This window comes from Sinocyclocheilus rhinocerous, unplaced genomic scaffold, assembly GCF_001515625.1.
Source record: "Sinocyclocheilus rhinocerous isolate Xijiao unplaced genomic scaffold, SAMN03320098_v1.1 scaffold166, whole genome shotgun sequence".
In the NCBI taxonomy this organism is placed as follows: Eukaryota; Metazoa; Chordata; class Actinopteri; order Cypriniformes; family Cyprinidae; genus Sinocyclocheilus; species Sinocyclocheilus rhinocerous.
In genome coordinates, this window is record NW_015633186.1 from 338,098 (window position 1) to 354,784 (window position 16,687).

At 41.1% G+C, this 16,687-nt stretch overlaps 1 protein-coding gene across 1 annotated transcript; it reads left to right on the forward strand.

Annotated features, from left to right (window-relative positions):
• Window positions 1-1,441: 1,441 nt before the first annotated feature.
• prpf8 (pre-mRNA processing factor 8) lies at window positions 1,442-16,031 on the forward strand. The gene is made up of 42 exons (XM_016556979.1): window positions 1,442-1,551; window positions 2,126-2,257; window positions 2,344-2,512; window positions 2,596-2,760; window positions 2,979-3,197; window positions 3,273-3,485; window positions 3,562-3,687; window positions 3,774-3,879; window positions 3,968-4,158; window positions 5,230-5,349; window positions 5,434-5,743; window positions 5,836-5,970; window positions 6,088-6,217; window positions 6,316-6,512; window positions 6,610-6,816; window positions 6,905-7,068; window positions 7,160-7,286; window positions 7,389-7,581; window positions 8,046-8,233; window positions 8,363-8,601; window positions 8,708-8,854; window positions 8,940-9,150; window positions 9,233-9,349; window positions 9,441-9,688; window positions 9,800-9,979; window positions 10,672-10,807; window positions 10,920-11,089; window positions 11,184-11,313; window positions 11,407-11,553; window positions 11,736-11,896; window positions 12,055-12,246; window positions 12,341-12,578; window positions 12,680-12,808; window positions 12,929-13,042; window positions 13,150-13,323; window positions 13,902-14,095; window positions 14,195-14,434; window positions 14,525-14,666; window positions 14,770-14,910; window positions 15,014-15,153; window positions 15,265-15,467; window positions 15,573-16,031. Exons 2-42 carry the CDS (start codon window positions 2,137-2,139, stop codon window positions 15,725-15,727), a joined length of 7,029 nt encoding a protein of 2,342 aa, XP_016412465.1. The 5' UTR covers window positions 1,442-1,551; window positions 2,126-2,136; the 3' UTR covers window positions 15,728-16,031.
• Window positions 16,032-16,687: the final 656 nt, after the last annotated feature.

A 16,687-nucleotide genomic window follows, 5' to 3' on the forward strand; every position in this document is an offset into this window, starting at 1 on the left:
GGATAACTATAGCTGTTTTAACCTGGTAAACAGTACTGCAAGAGTTATGTAAGAGGACATGTAGAATAGCTCTCTTGAATCTTGAAAATAGCAACTAGGCTATTTTAGAGGAAAAGGAAGCATCACATATTTCAGTGTCATCCTATTTCCTCTGTCTTACTCTTATTATTTTGCAACTTTACGTGCAGTATTTCTCAAGTCTCTGTAGTATTCTTAAAAGTTGTAGTTTGTCTTGTGACTTGTACAGTAAATGTGAGCAACAAAATGAATAGTTACAACTCTCTCTCTCAATGTATTTTTCTCTCATACAACAGTACTTTCCCATTCTCTTAAAATGTGGCCATGGTATTGCTTGATTTGCAAAGAGATTGGAACATCTGGTTTGGGTCTGTACTATTTTTTAAATTTTTTTATTAAAAATTTATTAATTTATTTGCAAGCAGCAGGGATTAAACGATTAGCTTTTAGTCTGATTGAATGGATGCATGGTTGTTGATATCAATATACGCAACAGCACCACCTGCTGGGCGCGTTATGTTACGTCTACAGTTCTAAAATAATGTATAATGCATGTGTAATGCATTTAATTAAATTGTTATTCCATATGATTCCTTACAATTAGATTTTTTTAAAATTTATTTTAAACTTCAAAAGCATTAATTTTATGTGGGCCTTTAAATGTAAATGTTTAGGTTTATTAAACCTGTTTACCACTAAAATGCATTTTGAAACTGCATTATTTTATATAACTTTCAAATCAGACTTTAGTACTTTAGAAAGGATATAAACATTTAAAAGTCTGGGGGAAGGGATAGTATTTCTGAGAAAAATACTTAAGATACCAGGTTTAGAGTCAAGTTACAAAAAAAATTAGTCCTAAAGTGGGGAAAAATAGCAATAAATTAATTACACAATAATATATCCTGCCCATGTAACGGTTTATAACACATCTTATATGATACATAGATAACATCTCAATATAAAATATAAAATGTGTGTAATTTTCGTATAATTTGTTACACTTGTTTAATACATTTAAAAACCATCAACACATATTTAATCTATTTTACCAATTTACAACTTAAAATTAAGTAAAATGGCTTAAATACTTAAATGTTTCAAATTGTATTCTCTGCGACGAGTAAATTCTACTGCACTAAACAGCTTGATTTGCTTTATCTTTGTTTGTATCTCGTCTCTGGTTATGAACATCGTCTCTCTTTCTCCTGAATTTTTTCTCTATTCATTCAATAAAATAGTCATGGAACGATATTAAACAGAATACAAATGAAAAGAATACAACGAGTTTCACAAGGACAAATGCATTTTTTTAATGTATATCCGGTGTCGCGTCCGGAAGTTTGGCCCTACGTATTTTCTTACGTATGGTGTCGTAAAACACATCATTTCAGTTGAAGCGGAGTCCTCCAGATACGTAATACGTATTCGTGAATCGCAAGACCATACGCACAACGTGCATGGTACGCCATTCCGCTGAGCACAAACCCAGCACACAACTACATTTACTGGCGAGAAACTGCTTTTAATACAGTAAGTTATATTGTTCTATGCGAGAACGTTACGTTTTTTTATTTGCCTATTTTAAAATAAGTATCCCAGTTTTCTTGGTAATGCTAGTTTGCGGAAACAGTTTGCTTGTTGTATAATATGTAGTAAGCTAAGCTAACATGCTAACTCCTGCTTTATTAAAACCGTAAAAACTGCGGCATATATCCATATCATAAATGTGCTAATATTAGTTTGACTTTCAAAATATGTAAAACTGTATCTATTACTTAGGGTTTATATAGTGTCTTTAATGAATAAAAAGTGGCTTGCTAGTTTCGGTACGATAGGAAACGATTCAGGCGCGATAGCCAAGTTAGTCAGTGAAGTTCATTGTTGTGCTTTAGATATATAACTGTTTGCTCAAATATTAGCGTTTTAATTCGGATTTCCTTTTATTTCCTACAGATTTGGCTTTTAGATCTCACTTAGTCCACGTTGTGGTTCTTTGAATGACCTCGTAGTGGAGTGTTCAATTTTATTATAGTCTCCAACGTGTTTCAGTTCTCATGCTTTGCAGTTTGATCTCATATTTTGTGCTTTACTGTTTTCCTTGCAGTACACGCTGCCATGGCAGCTGCATTCCCCTACAGAGGTGTGCCTGTAACAATGCCTCCAGGTGTTCCTCCACCTCCTCCTGCTGTTGCTCCAGTACCAGATTACATGACTGAGGAGAAACTGCAAGAGAAAGGTGTGTTTACATGGTTGATCATGGACTTAGTGTTTGCTTTGTGTACTCTGATTGTTTAGTGACGTGATTTGTTTTTTTTGCTGTAGCTCGGAAATGGCAGCAGCTTCAGGCCAAACGCTACTCGGAGAAGAGGAAATTTGGCTTTGTGGATGCTCAGAAAGAGGACATGCCACCTGAGCATGTGCGCAAAATCATCAGGGATCATGGTGACATGACGAACAGGAAATTTCGGCATGACAAGAGGGTCTACCTTGGGTAAGAACATTTGTGTTATTGACTAGGCAACTGATATTTATGTATGTTCATTATTAAAAGTATATGTTGCTTTTTGTTTGCAGAGCCTTGAAATATATGCCCCATGCAGTGCTCAAACTGCTGGAGAACATGCCCATGCCCTGGGAGCAGATCAGAGATGTTCCTGTGCTCTACCACATTACTGGTGCCATTTCCTTTGTAAATGAAATCCCATGGGTGATTGAGCCGGTGTACATTTCTCAGTGGGGGTAGGTGATGATGACATGACTTTCAGAGCAGAGATTGAAACTTTCGGGCTATACATTTTGTGAGAAAATGTATTTTTTTCTGATAAATGTGATGCCGTTTTGAAAGCTCCAGATTTGCTTGTTTGCAGGGCTGCACAAAAATAGTTTTATATATTTGTATGGCTGCAATAATTACAAATTATTGTAATTATTGCAATTTGTAATAATTACCCCCACAGCACGATGTGGATCATGATGCGTCGTGAGAAGCGAGACAGACGGCACTTTAAGCGCATGCGTTTCCCCCCATTTGATGATGAAGAGCCTCCATTGGATTATGCGGACAACATCCTGGATGTTGAGCCTCTGGAGGCTATCCAGATGGAGCTGGACCCTGAGGAGGACTCCTCTGTGGCAGAATGGTTATATGAGCATCAACCTCTGAAAGATACCACAAAGTGAGTGTTTATGACAGTTGTAAAAAATATGGTTTCTTGTTTCTTTTGTTCATGATTTATCTTTTCCTTCCACAGATATGTGAACGGGACCACATACAGACGCTGGCAATTCACTTTACCAATGATGTCTACTCTGTATCGATTGGCTAATCAGTTGCTTACAGACTTGGTGGATAAAAACTACTTCTACTTGTTCGACTTGAAGGCTTTCTTCACCTCTAAAGCGTTGAACATGGCCATTCCAGGGGGACCCAAATTTGAGCCTCTTGTCAGAGACATTAACCTCCAGTATGTACCATGTTCTGTAGCATAATTGACCATTACGTTTTATTTTCTCCAGAATTCTAACTTGGTTTGTTTTTAGGGATGAAGACTGGAATGAGTTCAACGACATCAACAAGATCATCATCAGACAACCAATCAGGACAGAATACAAAATTGCATTCCCTTACCTATACAACAACCTGCCACATCATGTGCATCTCACCTGGTATGAAACTTCATCATGCCTACAGTTTTATCATTCTACACAAATTTTCGTTTTGCTGAACTAATGATTTGTGATTGTCCATGCAGGTACCACACACCAAACGTGGTGTTCATCAAGACTGAGGATCCTGATCTGCCCGCCTTCTACTTTGACCCTCTGATCAACCCCATCTCTCATAGGCACTCCGTCAAGGTCAGAAGTTCAACTGTTTAATTAAACTGTGCTTGTAAGTTTCCCGATTTCTTCTCACATTAATTGCAAGCTTCTGTTTTCTCCATAGAGCCAAGAGCCACTGCCAGATGATGATGAGGAGTTTGAACTGCCTGAGTATGTTGAGCCATTACTGAAGGAGACTCCTCTCTATACTGACAACACAGCCAATGGAATTGCGCTGTTGTGGGCACCTCGTCCATTTAATCTTCGCTCGGGAAGAACCAGACGAGCCATTGATGTGCCTCTCATCAAAAACTGGTTCGTATTGAACAGTATTCTTTATTTGTACACCAAAAGGGGTCGTTCTCAAAGAACACATTTTTACAATCTACTGCACTGCTTTTGCATTTATCAATGTAAATATGCTCTTGAGGGATGTCTTTGAGCGTTGCACTCACGTTTTGCATTTTTTGTAGCATCTCACACATAACTTGGCATTCTAAAAACTTAATTTAAGCTAAACTTTAAAAAAAAAGCATTTCTAGGCCTCGTTTTTTTTTTCCAATTCGCTGCCCTGCATCTCATATTTTTAACCTCAAAAATGCATTTTGCATGAATTACCCCTAACACATGTAGGGTTTGTTTAAAGGGGTCATATGATGCAATTTCATTTTTTCCTTTCTCTTTGGAGTGTTACAAGCTCTTGGTGCATAAAGAAGATCTGTAAATTTCATCAACACAGTATGGTGAGGGGCGTAATGTTTCCGTCTCACGCTTGAGGTATTCGGCCAATCACAACGCACTGGATAGCTGGCCAATCAGAGCACACCTCGCTTTTTCAGACCGATGAGCTTTGTAAAAATCGACGCATTTCAAAAAGGCGGGGCATAGAGGAGAAACAATAATGTACAGTATGTGGAAAATAATGCGTTTTTTTTACTTTAAACCGCATAAACACATTTCATTACACCAAATACACAAAATAATGTTATTTTTAGCAGCATCATATGACCCCTTTAAATATTGGGCCGTCGTGGCCTAATGGATAGAGAGTCGGACTTGTAACCTGAAGGTGGCGGGTTCGAGTCTCAGGTCCGCCAGGAATTGTCGGTGGGGGGAGTGAATAACCAGCGCTCTCTCCACCTTCAATACCATGACTGAGGTGAGAACATTGAGCAAGGCAAGGCACCGAACCCCCAACTGCTCCGGGTGTGTGTGTGTTCACTACTGTGTGTGTGTGTGCACTTGGATGGGTTAAATGCAGAGCGCAAATTCCGAGTAAGGGTCACCATACTTGGCCACACGTCACTTCACTTTCAAATATTAAGAGACCATACAAGAAGACTATAATTTCTGAATAGAGGCTCTTGTTTGTCCAAACACCTTCAGGTATCGTGAGCATTGTCCTGCGGGCCAGCCTGTGAAGGTACGTGTGTCTTACCAGAAGCTCCTGAAGTACTACGTGCTGAATGCTCTAAAACACAGACCACCTAAGGCACAGAAAAAGAGGTGAGAATGCTATTCCAGAGCTTGTTCCATTGAAAAATGTTGATGCATTTAATAATGGTTATATTTCCCTTTTATCTTCTTTAGATACCTGTTCCGCTCTTTCAAGGCCACCAAATTCTTCCAGTCCACAAAGCTGGATTGGGTAGAAGTTGGTCTACAGGTGTGCCGGCAGGGCTACAACATGCTGAACCTGCTGATTCACAGAAAGAACCTCAACTACCTGCACTTGGACTACAACTTCAACTTGAAGCCTGTGAAAACCCTCACCACAAAGGAACGTAAGAAGTCCAGATTCGGGAATGCGTTCCACTTGTGCCGTGAGGTTCTGCGTTTGAGCAAGCTTGTGGTGGACAGCCATGTGCAGTACAGGCTTGGAAATGTTGACGCTTTCCAGGTATAAAATATCATAATGAATGCAGTTTCTATGTAGCTAATTGTTATCATTGTTTCATTAAAGTCTTCACTAAAATCTTTTTTACCTTGTAGCTGTCAGATGGACTGCAGTACATCTTCGCCCATGTCGGTCAATTGACTGGCATGTACCGCTACAAGTACAAGCTCATGAGGCAGATCAGAATGTGCAAAGATCTGAAGCATCTCATCTACTACCGCTTCAACACAGTGAGTAACACTCAATTCAACCAAATACATGATTTTGTGAAGTAAATTATTTGCCTGTGATTGGGCTTTGGTGAATTGATGCTATGCCTTGCATCTAAAGTGACCCTGTTTTTATAGGGCCCAGTCGGAAAAGGTCCAGGCTGTGGGTTCTGGGCTCCAGGATGGAGAGTCTGGCTGTTCTTCATGAGAGGAATCACTCCTCTTCTGGAGCGGTGGCTTGGCAATCTTCTGGCCAGGCAGTTTGAGGGTAAACTGAGCTTTTATGAATATGTAAAAAGCATGTAGAAAGATGTAGTAACATTTTCAAGGATAACAAATACTAATTCATTGTGTAATTCTGTTTAGGTCGACACTCCAAGGGTGTTGCAAAGACTGTGACCAAACAGCGTGTGGAATCTCACTTTGATCTGGAGCTGAGAGCTGCTGTGATGCATGACATCCTGGATATGATGCCTGAGGGTATCAAGCAGAACAAGGCCAGAACCATCTTGCAGCATCTCAGCGAGTCATGGAGATGCTGGAAGGCCAACATCCCTTGGAAGGTACATTTTTGTTCAAAGCTTTTTGCTGCCTACCAATGGTATATGATTCAATTTGAAAGTTTATCATTAAGGGGTTTTTATGACTTATTTTTTTCAGGTTCCTGGGCTTCCAACCCCCATTGAGAACATGATTCTCCGCTACGTGAAGGCCAAAGCTGACTGGTGGACCAACACAGCCCACTACAACCGTGAGAGAATCAGAAGAGGAGCCACTGTGGATAAGACTGTGTGCAAGAAGAACCTGGGACGTCTCACTCGACTCTATCTAAAGGCGGAGCAGGAGAGACAGCACAATTACCTGAAGGTACGTTTTTTTGGGTAACATAAAATGTCTTTGAACAGGCTGCTGTTACTGATAAAGAACACAAAGAGTGATGTTTTTTATCTTATAGGATGGACCTTACATCACAGCTGAGGAGGCCGTGGCCATCTACACCACCACAGTGCACTGGTTGGAGAGTCGTCGTTTCTCTCCGATCCCCTTCCCTCCTCTGTCTTACAAACATGACACTAAGCTGCTCATCCTGGCTTTGGAGAGACTCAAGGAGGCTTACAGGTCAGGCCAGTCCCATAAAAGCAAGCTGAGTGGATGCACTGGTTTTGTCTAGATGTTTGCATCTTTTCTGACTTTACTTTCTTTTATCTAGTGTGAAGTCGAGGCTGAACCAGTCACAGCGTGAGGAGTTGGGTCTGATTGAGCAGGCCTATGACAACCCTCATGAGGCTCTGTCCAGAATCAAACGTCACCTCCTCACTCAGAGAGCGTTCAAAGAGGTTTGCACACTTTCATTTTAGCATACTTCATATTACAACAAGAGTTCTCCTAGCCCGTTACTGGTCCTAGCCTGCGTCTAAAGTGGTTATTTTTCTCTCTAGGTGGGCATCGAGTTCATGGACCTTTACAGTCACTTGGTGCCGGTTTATGATGTTGAGCCTCTGGAAAAGATTACCGACGCATACCTGGATCAGTACCTCTGGTACGAAGCAGACAAGCGCAGACTTTTTCCACCCTGGATTAAACCAGCTGATACAGAGCCGCCTCCACTGCTGGTGTACAAATGGTGCCAAGGTGAGAGAGATTTTTGAGGGGTGATATCTATGAAAGCATGGTGGCCAATATAAAGCTGAAATGCATACAAGGCTATAATTGAGTATTACAGTGTTGTAGTGTTGTCAAAAGTCATTACTGAAATAAAAAAAAATGGGAGCGTTTTAAAGTTGCATCTATCAGAGGATTTGTCTATGAGCAGATATATTAGGGATCCGCTGATAGACGTGGCTTTCAAATGCTCCCGTGTGTATCTGTGTAAGCCCTCGGTGAAGAGATGATCATTGTAGCCAATCACAGACATAACTGTTGAGCGCATGAACACAATGGCCAATCATAGGCGTTTAAGAATCCGCTCAAAATGTTTCGGAAATACTGGTATCGTCACATTTTTTACATTTCAGTAACGACTGTTACCAAAGTTGGTACTTTTGACAATGCTACAGTGTCTAATTATATTGCAAATTTTTTATTATGTCTTCTAGGAATCAACAACCTGCAGGATGTGTGGGAGACGGCAGAAGGCGAATGCAACGTCATGCTGGAGTCTCGCTATGAGAAGATGTATGAGAAGATTGACTTGACACTGCTGAACAGGCTTCTACGTCTCATTGTTGATCACAACATTGCCGATTACATGACGGCCAAAAACAACGTTGTCATTAACTATAAGGTCTGTTTATTGCATGTTATAATACAGTTTGAAAAATTCATATTTCTCTCTTAATGCTTTTGAGAAGTCATATTAGAAATTTCCTTTCATTGCTCTTTGATTTTAGATATCTGTATTTTCTCTTAACAGGACATGAACCACACAAACTCGTATGGTATCATCCGCGGCCTGCAGTTTGCCTCTTTCATTGTGCACTACTATGGGCTGGTGATGGACCTGCTGGTGCTGGGTCTGCACAGAGCCAGTGAGATGGCTGGACCGCCTCAGATGCCCAATGACTTCCTCAGCTTCCAGGACACGGCCACTGAGAGTGCCCATCCTATACGTCTATACTGCAGATACATAGACCGCATTCACATCTTTTTCAGGTTAGTAGTGCAGATAAAAAAAAGTCTTCCTGCTGTGAAGTATTGAGATTTATTTCCAAACGTTGCTGTTGTACAAGTTTTATGAACATGTTTTTGCTGTGTATAGGTTCTCTGCTGATGAGGCGAGAGATCTGATCCAGAGGTACTTGACAGAGCACCCAGACCCCAACAATGAGAACATTGTTGGCTACAACAATAAGAAATGCTGGCCCCGAGATGCTAGGATGAGACTGATGAAACATGATGTGAACTTGTAAGTGCTCTAGACTTTTGTCTTTCTGAACCTCTTAATGAAGAGAAAAATGCATATGGAATGATTGATTTCCTTATCACAACAGGGGCCGTGCTGTGTTTTGGGACATCAAGAATCGCCTGCCTCGTTCTGTGACCACAATTCAGTGGGAGAACAGCTTTGTGTCTGTGTATAGCAAGGACAACCCCAACCTACTCTTCAACATGTGTGGCTTTGAGTGTCGTATCCTCCCCAAGTGCCGCACTAGTTATGAGGAGTTTACGCACAAAGATGGAGTGTGGAATTTGCAGAATGAGGTAAGCAGAATAACAAACTACTGAAAAAATAACTGTTGGCAATGTCAGAAAGGATGGTGGATAGATGTGTGTTGATTTTTAGGTAACAAAGGAAAGGACAGCACAGTGTTTCCTGCGTGTAGATGATGAGTCCATGCAGAGGTTCCACAACAGAGTGCGACAGATTCTGATGGCTTCTGGGTCCACCACCTTCACCAAGGTATGAGCCTTGAACCTTAGCATCAAAACAGCCACAGCAAACTTGTATTTCCCATTTTACACATGGTTTTACATAATGTTGCTCTTCTCAGATTGTGAACAAGTGGAACACTGCTCTGATTGGTCTGATGACATACTTCCGTGAAGCCGTGGTCAACACCCAAGAGCTTTTGGACCTGCTGGTGAAGTGTGAGAATAAGATCCAAACCCGTATCAAGATTGGATTGAACTCCAAAATGCCTAGTCGTTTCCCTCCTGTGGTGTTTTACACCCCTAAGGAGTTGGGAGGACTGGGAATGCTTTCCATGGGACACGTACTGATTCCACAGTCTGACCTTAGGTAAGTTATTTGCATTTTTTCTTACTGTTTCCCTTATTAGCAACTTCATGGAAATTAATAAGCATCCACGGATGCAGGCGATTGATTTAAAGTTCTTCTGTGTTTGCTTAGGTGGTCCAAACAGACTGATGTGGGCATCACTCATTTCCGCTCCGGTATGAGTCATGAGGAGGATCAGTTGATTCCTAATCTGTACCGCTACATCCAGCCATGGGAGAGCGAGTTCATTGACTCCCAGAGAGTTTGGGCCGAATACGCCCTCAAACGACAAGAGGCCATTGCTCAGAACAGGTACTGTCCTCTTAACCAAACCTAGTTAAGTTGATGGGTTCATTCTTATTAAAATGATTTTGTTACTCTGCTCTTCTCAGATTGTGAACAAGTGGAACACTGCTCTGATTGGTCTGATGACATACTTCCGTGAAGCTGTGGTCAACACTCAAGAGCTTTTAGACCTGCTGGTGAAGTGTGAGAATAAGATCCAAACCCGTATCAAGATTGGATTGAACTCCAAAATGCCTAGTCGTTTCCCTCCTGTGGTGTTTTACACCCCTAAGGAGTTGGGAGGACTGGGAATGCTTTCCATGGGACACGTACTGATTCCACAGTCTGACCTTAGGTAAGTTATTTGCATTTTTTCTTACTGTTTCCCTTATTAGCAACTTCATGGAAATTAATAAGCATCCACGGATGCAGGCGATTGATTTAAAGTTCTTCTGTGTTTGCTTAGGTGGTCCAAACAGACTGATGTGGGCATCACTCATTTCCGCTCCGGTATGAGTCATGAGGAGGATCAGTTGATTCCTAATCTGTACCGCTACATCCAGCCATGGGAGAGCGAGTTCATTGACTCCCAGAGAGTTTGGGCCGAATACGCCCTCAAACGACAAGAGGCCATTGCTCAGAACAGGTACTGTCCTCTTAACCAAACCTAGTTAAGTTGATGGGTTCATTCTTATTAAAATGATTTTGTTACTCTTCAGACGTTTGACACTGGAGGATCTGGAGGACTCCTGGGACAGAGGTATTCCACGTATCAACACACTCTTCCAAAAGGACAGACACACTCTGGCTTATGACAAGGGCTGGAGAGTCAGAACAGACTTCAAGCAGTACCAGGTAAAAGTCTTTCCTTCTGGGAAACATGAATTGCATGCCAAAAGCAGTACCAGACATCACTTAGATTTATTTTGGTTGTTTTTTTAATAAAGGTTTTTTATTGTGTTTTCAGGTGTTGAAGCAAAATCCATTCTGGTGGACTCACCAGAGACATGATGGGAAATTGTGGAATTTAAACAACTACCGTACCGACATGATCCAGGCACTTGGAGGCGTGGAAGGCATTCTTGAGCATACGCTTTTCAAGGGAACCTACTTCCCCACCTGGGAGGGTCTCTTTTGGTAGGAACTTTTATGTTGACACATCCAGTATAGATAACTCAATTTTTGATGATGTTTTTAAGATTCAATAACTCATCATTTTGATCTCTTATAGGGAGAAGGCCAGTGGTTTCGAAGAGTCCATGAAATGGAAGAAACTCACCAATGCTCAGAGATCTGGTCTGAACCAGATTCCTAATCGACGATTCACCTTGTGGTGGTCTCCTACAATCAACAGAGCCAATGTATGTCTATGAAAAGCTGTTGCAATTAGACGGAGCATTTTTTCCTCACCCCTCTTTTTTTGAGACTCACTCATTCTTTTGATGTTCTTGTAGGTATATGTGGGTTTCCAAGTGCAGTTGGACCTCACTGGAATCTTCATGCATGGTAAAATCCCAACTCTCAAGATCTCTCTGATCCAGATCTTCAGAGCTCACTTGTGGCAGAAGATTCATGAGAGCGTTGTCATGGATCTCTGTCAGGTAAAAAGATGTGCTTCCTTTAAATGGGTCAGGATATTATGCATTGAATAATACTCATGCTTATTTAACAGGACTGTTCTGTATAAACTGTTTGTGTGGTTTCACACTTTAAGATGAACTGTTACTAACAATTGGCTTATTTAGAAGAGTGCAATCAGTAAACCTTTGTTTGCTCTTTGTAGGTGTTTGACCAAGAGCTGGATGCTTTGGAGATCGAGACTGTCCAGAAAGAGACAATCCATCCCAGGAAGTCTTACAAAATGAATTCCTCCTGTGCTGACATTCTGTTGTTTGCCTCCTACAAGTGGAACGTCTCTCGCCCCTCGCTTCTAGCAGACTCCAAGTATGTCTGATTGATATTAATGAATACATTGACTTCTAATATATCAGAAGGAAGATGAAAACATGTCACACATAATGCACACATGTAAAATCCATATTGAAAATGTCACAGTCATGTTGTGTTGTGTGCTTAAGCTTTTTTTATGATTCTTTCTATAGGGATGTTATGGACAGCACCACCACACAGAAGTACTGGATTGACATTCAGCTCAGATGGGGTGACTACGACTCCCATGACATTGAGCGATACGCCAGGGCCAAGTTCTTGGACTACACCACTGACAACATGAGTATTTACCCATCACCCACTGGAGTACTGATTGCCATTGATCTGGCCTACAACCTTCACAGGTCAGTATTTTATAGCATATTTGATTTATACCACATCCCAAAAACAGCGACAGAGCAGCAAGTATTTATGATTTGCTTCTTTCTCTCTCTACAGTGCTTATGGTAACTGGTTCCCTGGGGGCAAGCCCCTGATCCAACAGGCCATGGCGAAGATAATGAAGGCCAACCCAGCTCTGTATGTGCTGAGAGAGCGAATCCGCAAGGGTCTGCAACTCTACTCTTCAGAGCCCACTGAGCCTTACCTGTCTTCCCAGAACTACGGAGAGCTGTTCTCCAACCAGATCATCTGGTTTGTGGATGACACCAATGTGTATAGAGTCACCATCCACAAGGCAAGTGAATTTAACATCATGAAGATCTCCCTTTTGGTGTTTATATTGTTTTCTCTATAGGTTGTATGCCAGATATTTTGATCTTTCATTTCCCGTTTTAGACCTTTGAAGGTAACTTGACCACAAAACCAATCAATGGAGCCATTTTCATCTTCAACCCCAGAACTGGACAGCTTTTCCTGAAAATCATTCACACATCTGTATGGGCAGGACAAAAGCGTCTTGGACAGGTAAGTCTGTCACTCTGTGCTCTGTATTGTGTCTCCATGAGGTTACTGTGGTCTGCACAACGCAATCACTCATGTGGCTCAGTTTACGGAGTTATACATTTTGCATTTGTGTGTTTGTAGCTGGCTAAGTGGAAAACTGCTGAAGAAGTGGCTGCCCTGATCCGATCGCTGCCTGTTGAAGAGCAGCCCAAGCAGATTATTGTGACCAGGAAGGGCATGTTGGATCCTCTTGAGGTTAGAAATGCCCATTTAAACTGTTAAAGGCAAAGTAGCTGTGTTATAGCACTGGAAAGGTATTTAAAATGTTAACTTTTAGGTTAACAGCTGTCTGTTTTCCTCAGGTGCACTTGCTGGACTTCCCCAACATTGTAATCAAGGGCTCTGAGCTCCAGCTGCCCTTCCAGGCCTGTCTGAAAGTGGAGAAGTTTGGAGACCTCATTCTGAAGGCCACAGAGCCTCAGATGGTCTTGTTCAATCTGTATGACGACTGGCTGAAGACCATCTCCTCTTACACTGTAAATCTAGCTTTTATCCTATAGTTTTGACCTGCTGAAATTAGGGATGTAACGGTATGAAAATTTCATATCACGATTATAGTGACCAAAGTTGTCATGATTATCAATATTATCACGGTTTTGTTAAATTTAGATGAAAATGTTCAAAAAGAACTGATTCACACTGAAAACATTTCAATAAGTTTTATATTTGAAAATCAACAAACAACAAATACAATTAGCAGCTATATGCACTTTTTTAGCATAAACATTAAATTAACATTAACATGAAGCCCTAATAATAATAATAATAATAATAATAATAATAATAATAATAATAATAAACAACAACATTGCATGCTGCTTCTGCGTCAGACTGATGCTGGCTGGACAGGATTTACTGCGAGTTTTCAAAAGCGCGATAATCAAATACGGTTTTGATGATAATTAAATTTTAAACGATAATACTAACCGTCAGGGCATTTTATCGTGATTTATCATGAAACCGGTAATCGTTCCATCCCTAGCTGAAATTATTAGTAGCTTCTTACACTGGTCATTACTACGATGCCTAAAGCTAGTATGTTTTTGTTGCCTAGGCATTCTCTCGTTTGATCTTAATCCTGAGAGCACTTCACGTCAACAACGATCGTGCTAAAGTTATCCTGAAGCCCGATAAAACCACAGTCACTGAGCCTCACCACATCTGGCCCACACTGACTGATGAAGAGTGGATCAAAGTGGAGGTGCAACTCAAAGATCTCATCCTGGCTGACTATGGCAAGAAGAACAAGTGAGTACTAGATAATAAATGCTGACTTGTGAGTGCATATGGAAAATGCGTATAGATGTGAAATGTTGCCCTCTTTTCAGATGTTAATTTTCTCCACAGTGTGAATGTGGCATCTTTGACCCAGTCTGAAATCAGGGACATCATCCTGGGTATGGAGATCTCCGCTCCATCCCAGCAGAGACAGCAAATCGCTGAGATCGAGAAGCAGACCAAGGAGCAGTCTCAGCTAACAGCCACACAAACTCGCACTGTCAACAAACACGGAGATGAGATTATCACCTCCACCACCAGCAACTACGAGACACAGACCTTCTCTTCCAAAACTGAATGGAGAGTTAGGTGTGGAAAGTTTTCCCTGTCACTCATCGTCTTTATAGTTGTTAAAACACAGCTAGACTTTGTTTTTAAACACTCTTCCTGATCTCACAGGGCGATCTCTGCTGCCAACTTGCACTTACGTACTAACCACATCTATGTGTCATCGGATGACATTAAAGAAACTGGCTACACTTACATCCTGCCCAAGAACGTTTTGAAAAAGTTCATCTGCATCTCGGATCTGCGTGCTCAGGTTGGAATAACTGGCTTCTTAACATGTTTTCTCTTGTGAATCCTCTTCATTAGTAGAATTCTAAACCTGAATTTTGCTTGCATCTATATTTTTTTCCCTGTAGATTGCAGGTTATCTGTATGGAACCAGCCCTCCAGATAACCCTCAGGTAAAGGAAATCCGCTGCATCGTGATGGTGCCACAGTGGGGTACGCATCAGACCGTTCACCTGCCCAACCAGCTACCACAACACGAGTACTTGAAGGTAAGCAGTTTACACACATGCCTATGTCTGTAGTTTGGTGTATTCAGCAGTCTACGTCTTCCCAGTTGTATCAATCCAATTGAATGCCTCTTGAATTTCATAGGAAATGGAGCCTCTTGGATGGATCCATACACAGCCCAATGAATCGCCCCAGCTCTCTCCTCAAGATGTAACCACCCATGCAAAGGTCATGGCTGACAACCCATCCTGGGATGGCGAGAAGACTATCATTATTACTTGCAGGTACAGTTTTAGCACACTAATGCACTGTGGCTGCGTTCTTAACATCCCTGAGTGTAATGATTGGCCAGTGTCATGTATTCAGTGTTGCATTTGTGGTTTTTTCTTATCTAGTTTCACCCCTGGTTCCTGCACGCTGACGGCCTACAAGCTGACTCCCAGTGGATATGAGTGGGGTCGACAAAACACAGATAAGGGAAATAACCCCAAAGGTTACTTGCCCTCTCACTACGAAAGAGTCCAAATGCTTTTGTCTGACCGTTTCCTTGGCTTCTTCATGGTGCCTGGCCAAGTCTCCTGGAACTACAACTTCATGGGTTAGCATGGCCTTTAAATAATGATACGTTTTGAAGTGATTTTTCACATTTTGTAAATTGCAGATACAACATTGTGCTTTTCTAATCTCTCCCATTTCATTCTAGGTGTTCGCCATGATCCCAACATGAAATATGACCTACAGTTGGCCAACCCGAAAGAGTTCTACCATGAAGTTCACAGGCCATCTCACTTCCTCAACTTTGCTTCTCTGCAGGAGGGTGAAATCTACAATGCTGATCGTGAAGATATGTATGCATAATAGTACAAACCATGACTATATACAGTAAATACACCCAACAGGCTAAAGCAATGTTTTTGTAATGTTTTGTCACCAAGACTCACTCTGTACTGTTTGCAGTAATGTAAATGCTTAGAAACTCAAAGCATGTCATCCGTTTATTGCTTTATCATAATTCCCTGGCATCGAGTTGATTATGCACATTGCTGAAAGCACATTTTGTGCTTTCTTTTTGAATGAATTCTCATCTAAAAATATCTGTACCCTTTTTCGTAATTGTTTGTAGTACATTGTGTTTTTTATTATCTAGAATAATTTGTCTGTATCCTGTAGCTTGTTGTGCATCTGTTATGTACACTGTAGTTTGGGTTTAAATAAAGATTGCCAATTTTATAAGAATTTGAGCTTGATCTCATTGTCATTTATGTTGGTTTCATGGATTAAATCATTAGTGTGTCCACTGAAGGAACATTAGCTGTTCTATCTAAAGAGCAAGGACACTGTATGCCTTCAGAGCAAACCAATCTGCATGCATATGTTACAGTCCACTGAGCAGCTCAGCCCTGAACATATATGGCAAGTTGTTTTCACATTTATTCCTAAAAGTGTCTAATTGGATAAATTCATTAAAATGGCAGTACATTGTGACTAATGCTTAATGATGCACAAAAACTGTCAGCAAAAACAACGGGTTCTGGTCACGGTACTGTCATGATTGCTCGTTAAAGTCTGACACAGAAAAGAAATGTTGAATAAAGTGTTTTTTGTTTTTTTTTGGTGCACAAAAAGTATTCTCATAGCTTTATGAAATTAAGGCGTAACCAGTGATGTCACATGGGCTGTTTTAATGATGTTCTTGCCACCTTTCTGGGCCTTGAATGCATGCGGTAGTTGCATTGCTGTCTATGCAGATTCAGAAAGCTCTGGGATTGCATCAAAAATATCTTAATTTGTATTCCAAAAATGAACGAAAGTCTTATG

What these genes read in the sequence shown, in the direction of transcription:
- prpf8 (XM_016556979.1), top strand. Translation starts at nt 2,137, where the DNA reads ATGGCAGCTGCATTCCCCTACAGAGGTGTGCCTGTAACAATGCCTCCA. An exon ending in CTGGCCTACAACCTTCACAG is followed by an intron (nt 12,247 to 12,340) that starts GTCAGTATTTTA and finishes CTCTCTCTACAG; the next exon opens with TGCTTATGGTAACTGGTTCC. An exon ending in AGACCATCTCCTCTTACACT is followed by an intron (nt 13,324 to 13,901) that starts GTAAATCTAGCT and finishes TTTGTTGCCTAG; the next exon opens with GCATTCTCTCGTTTGATCTT.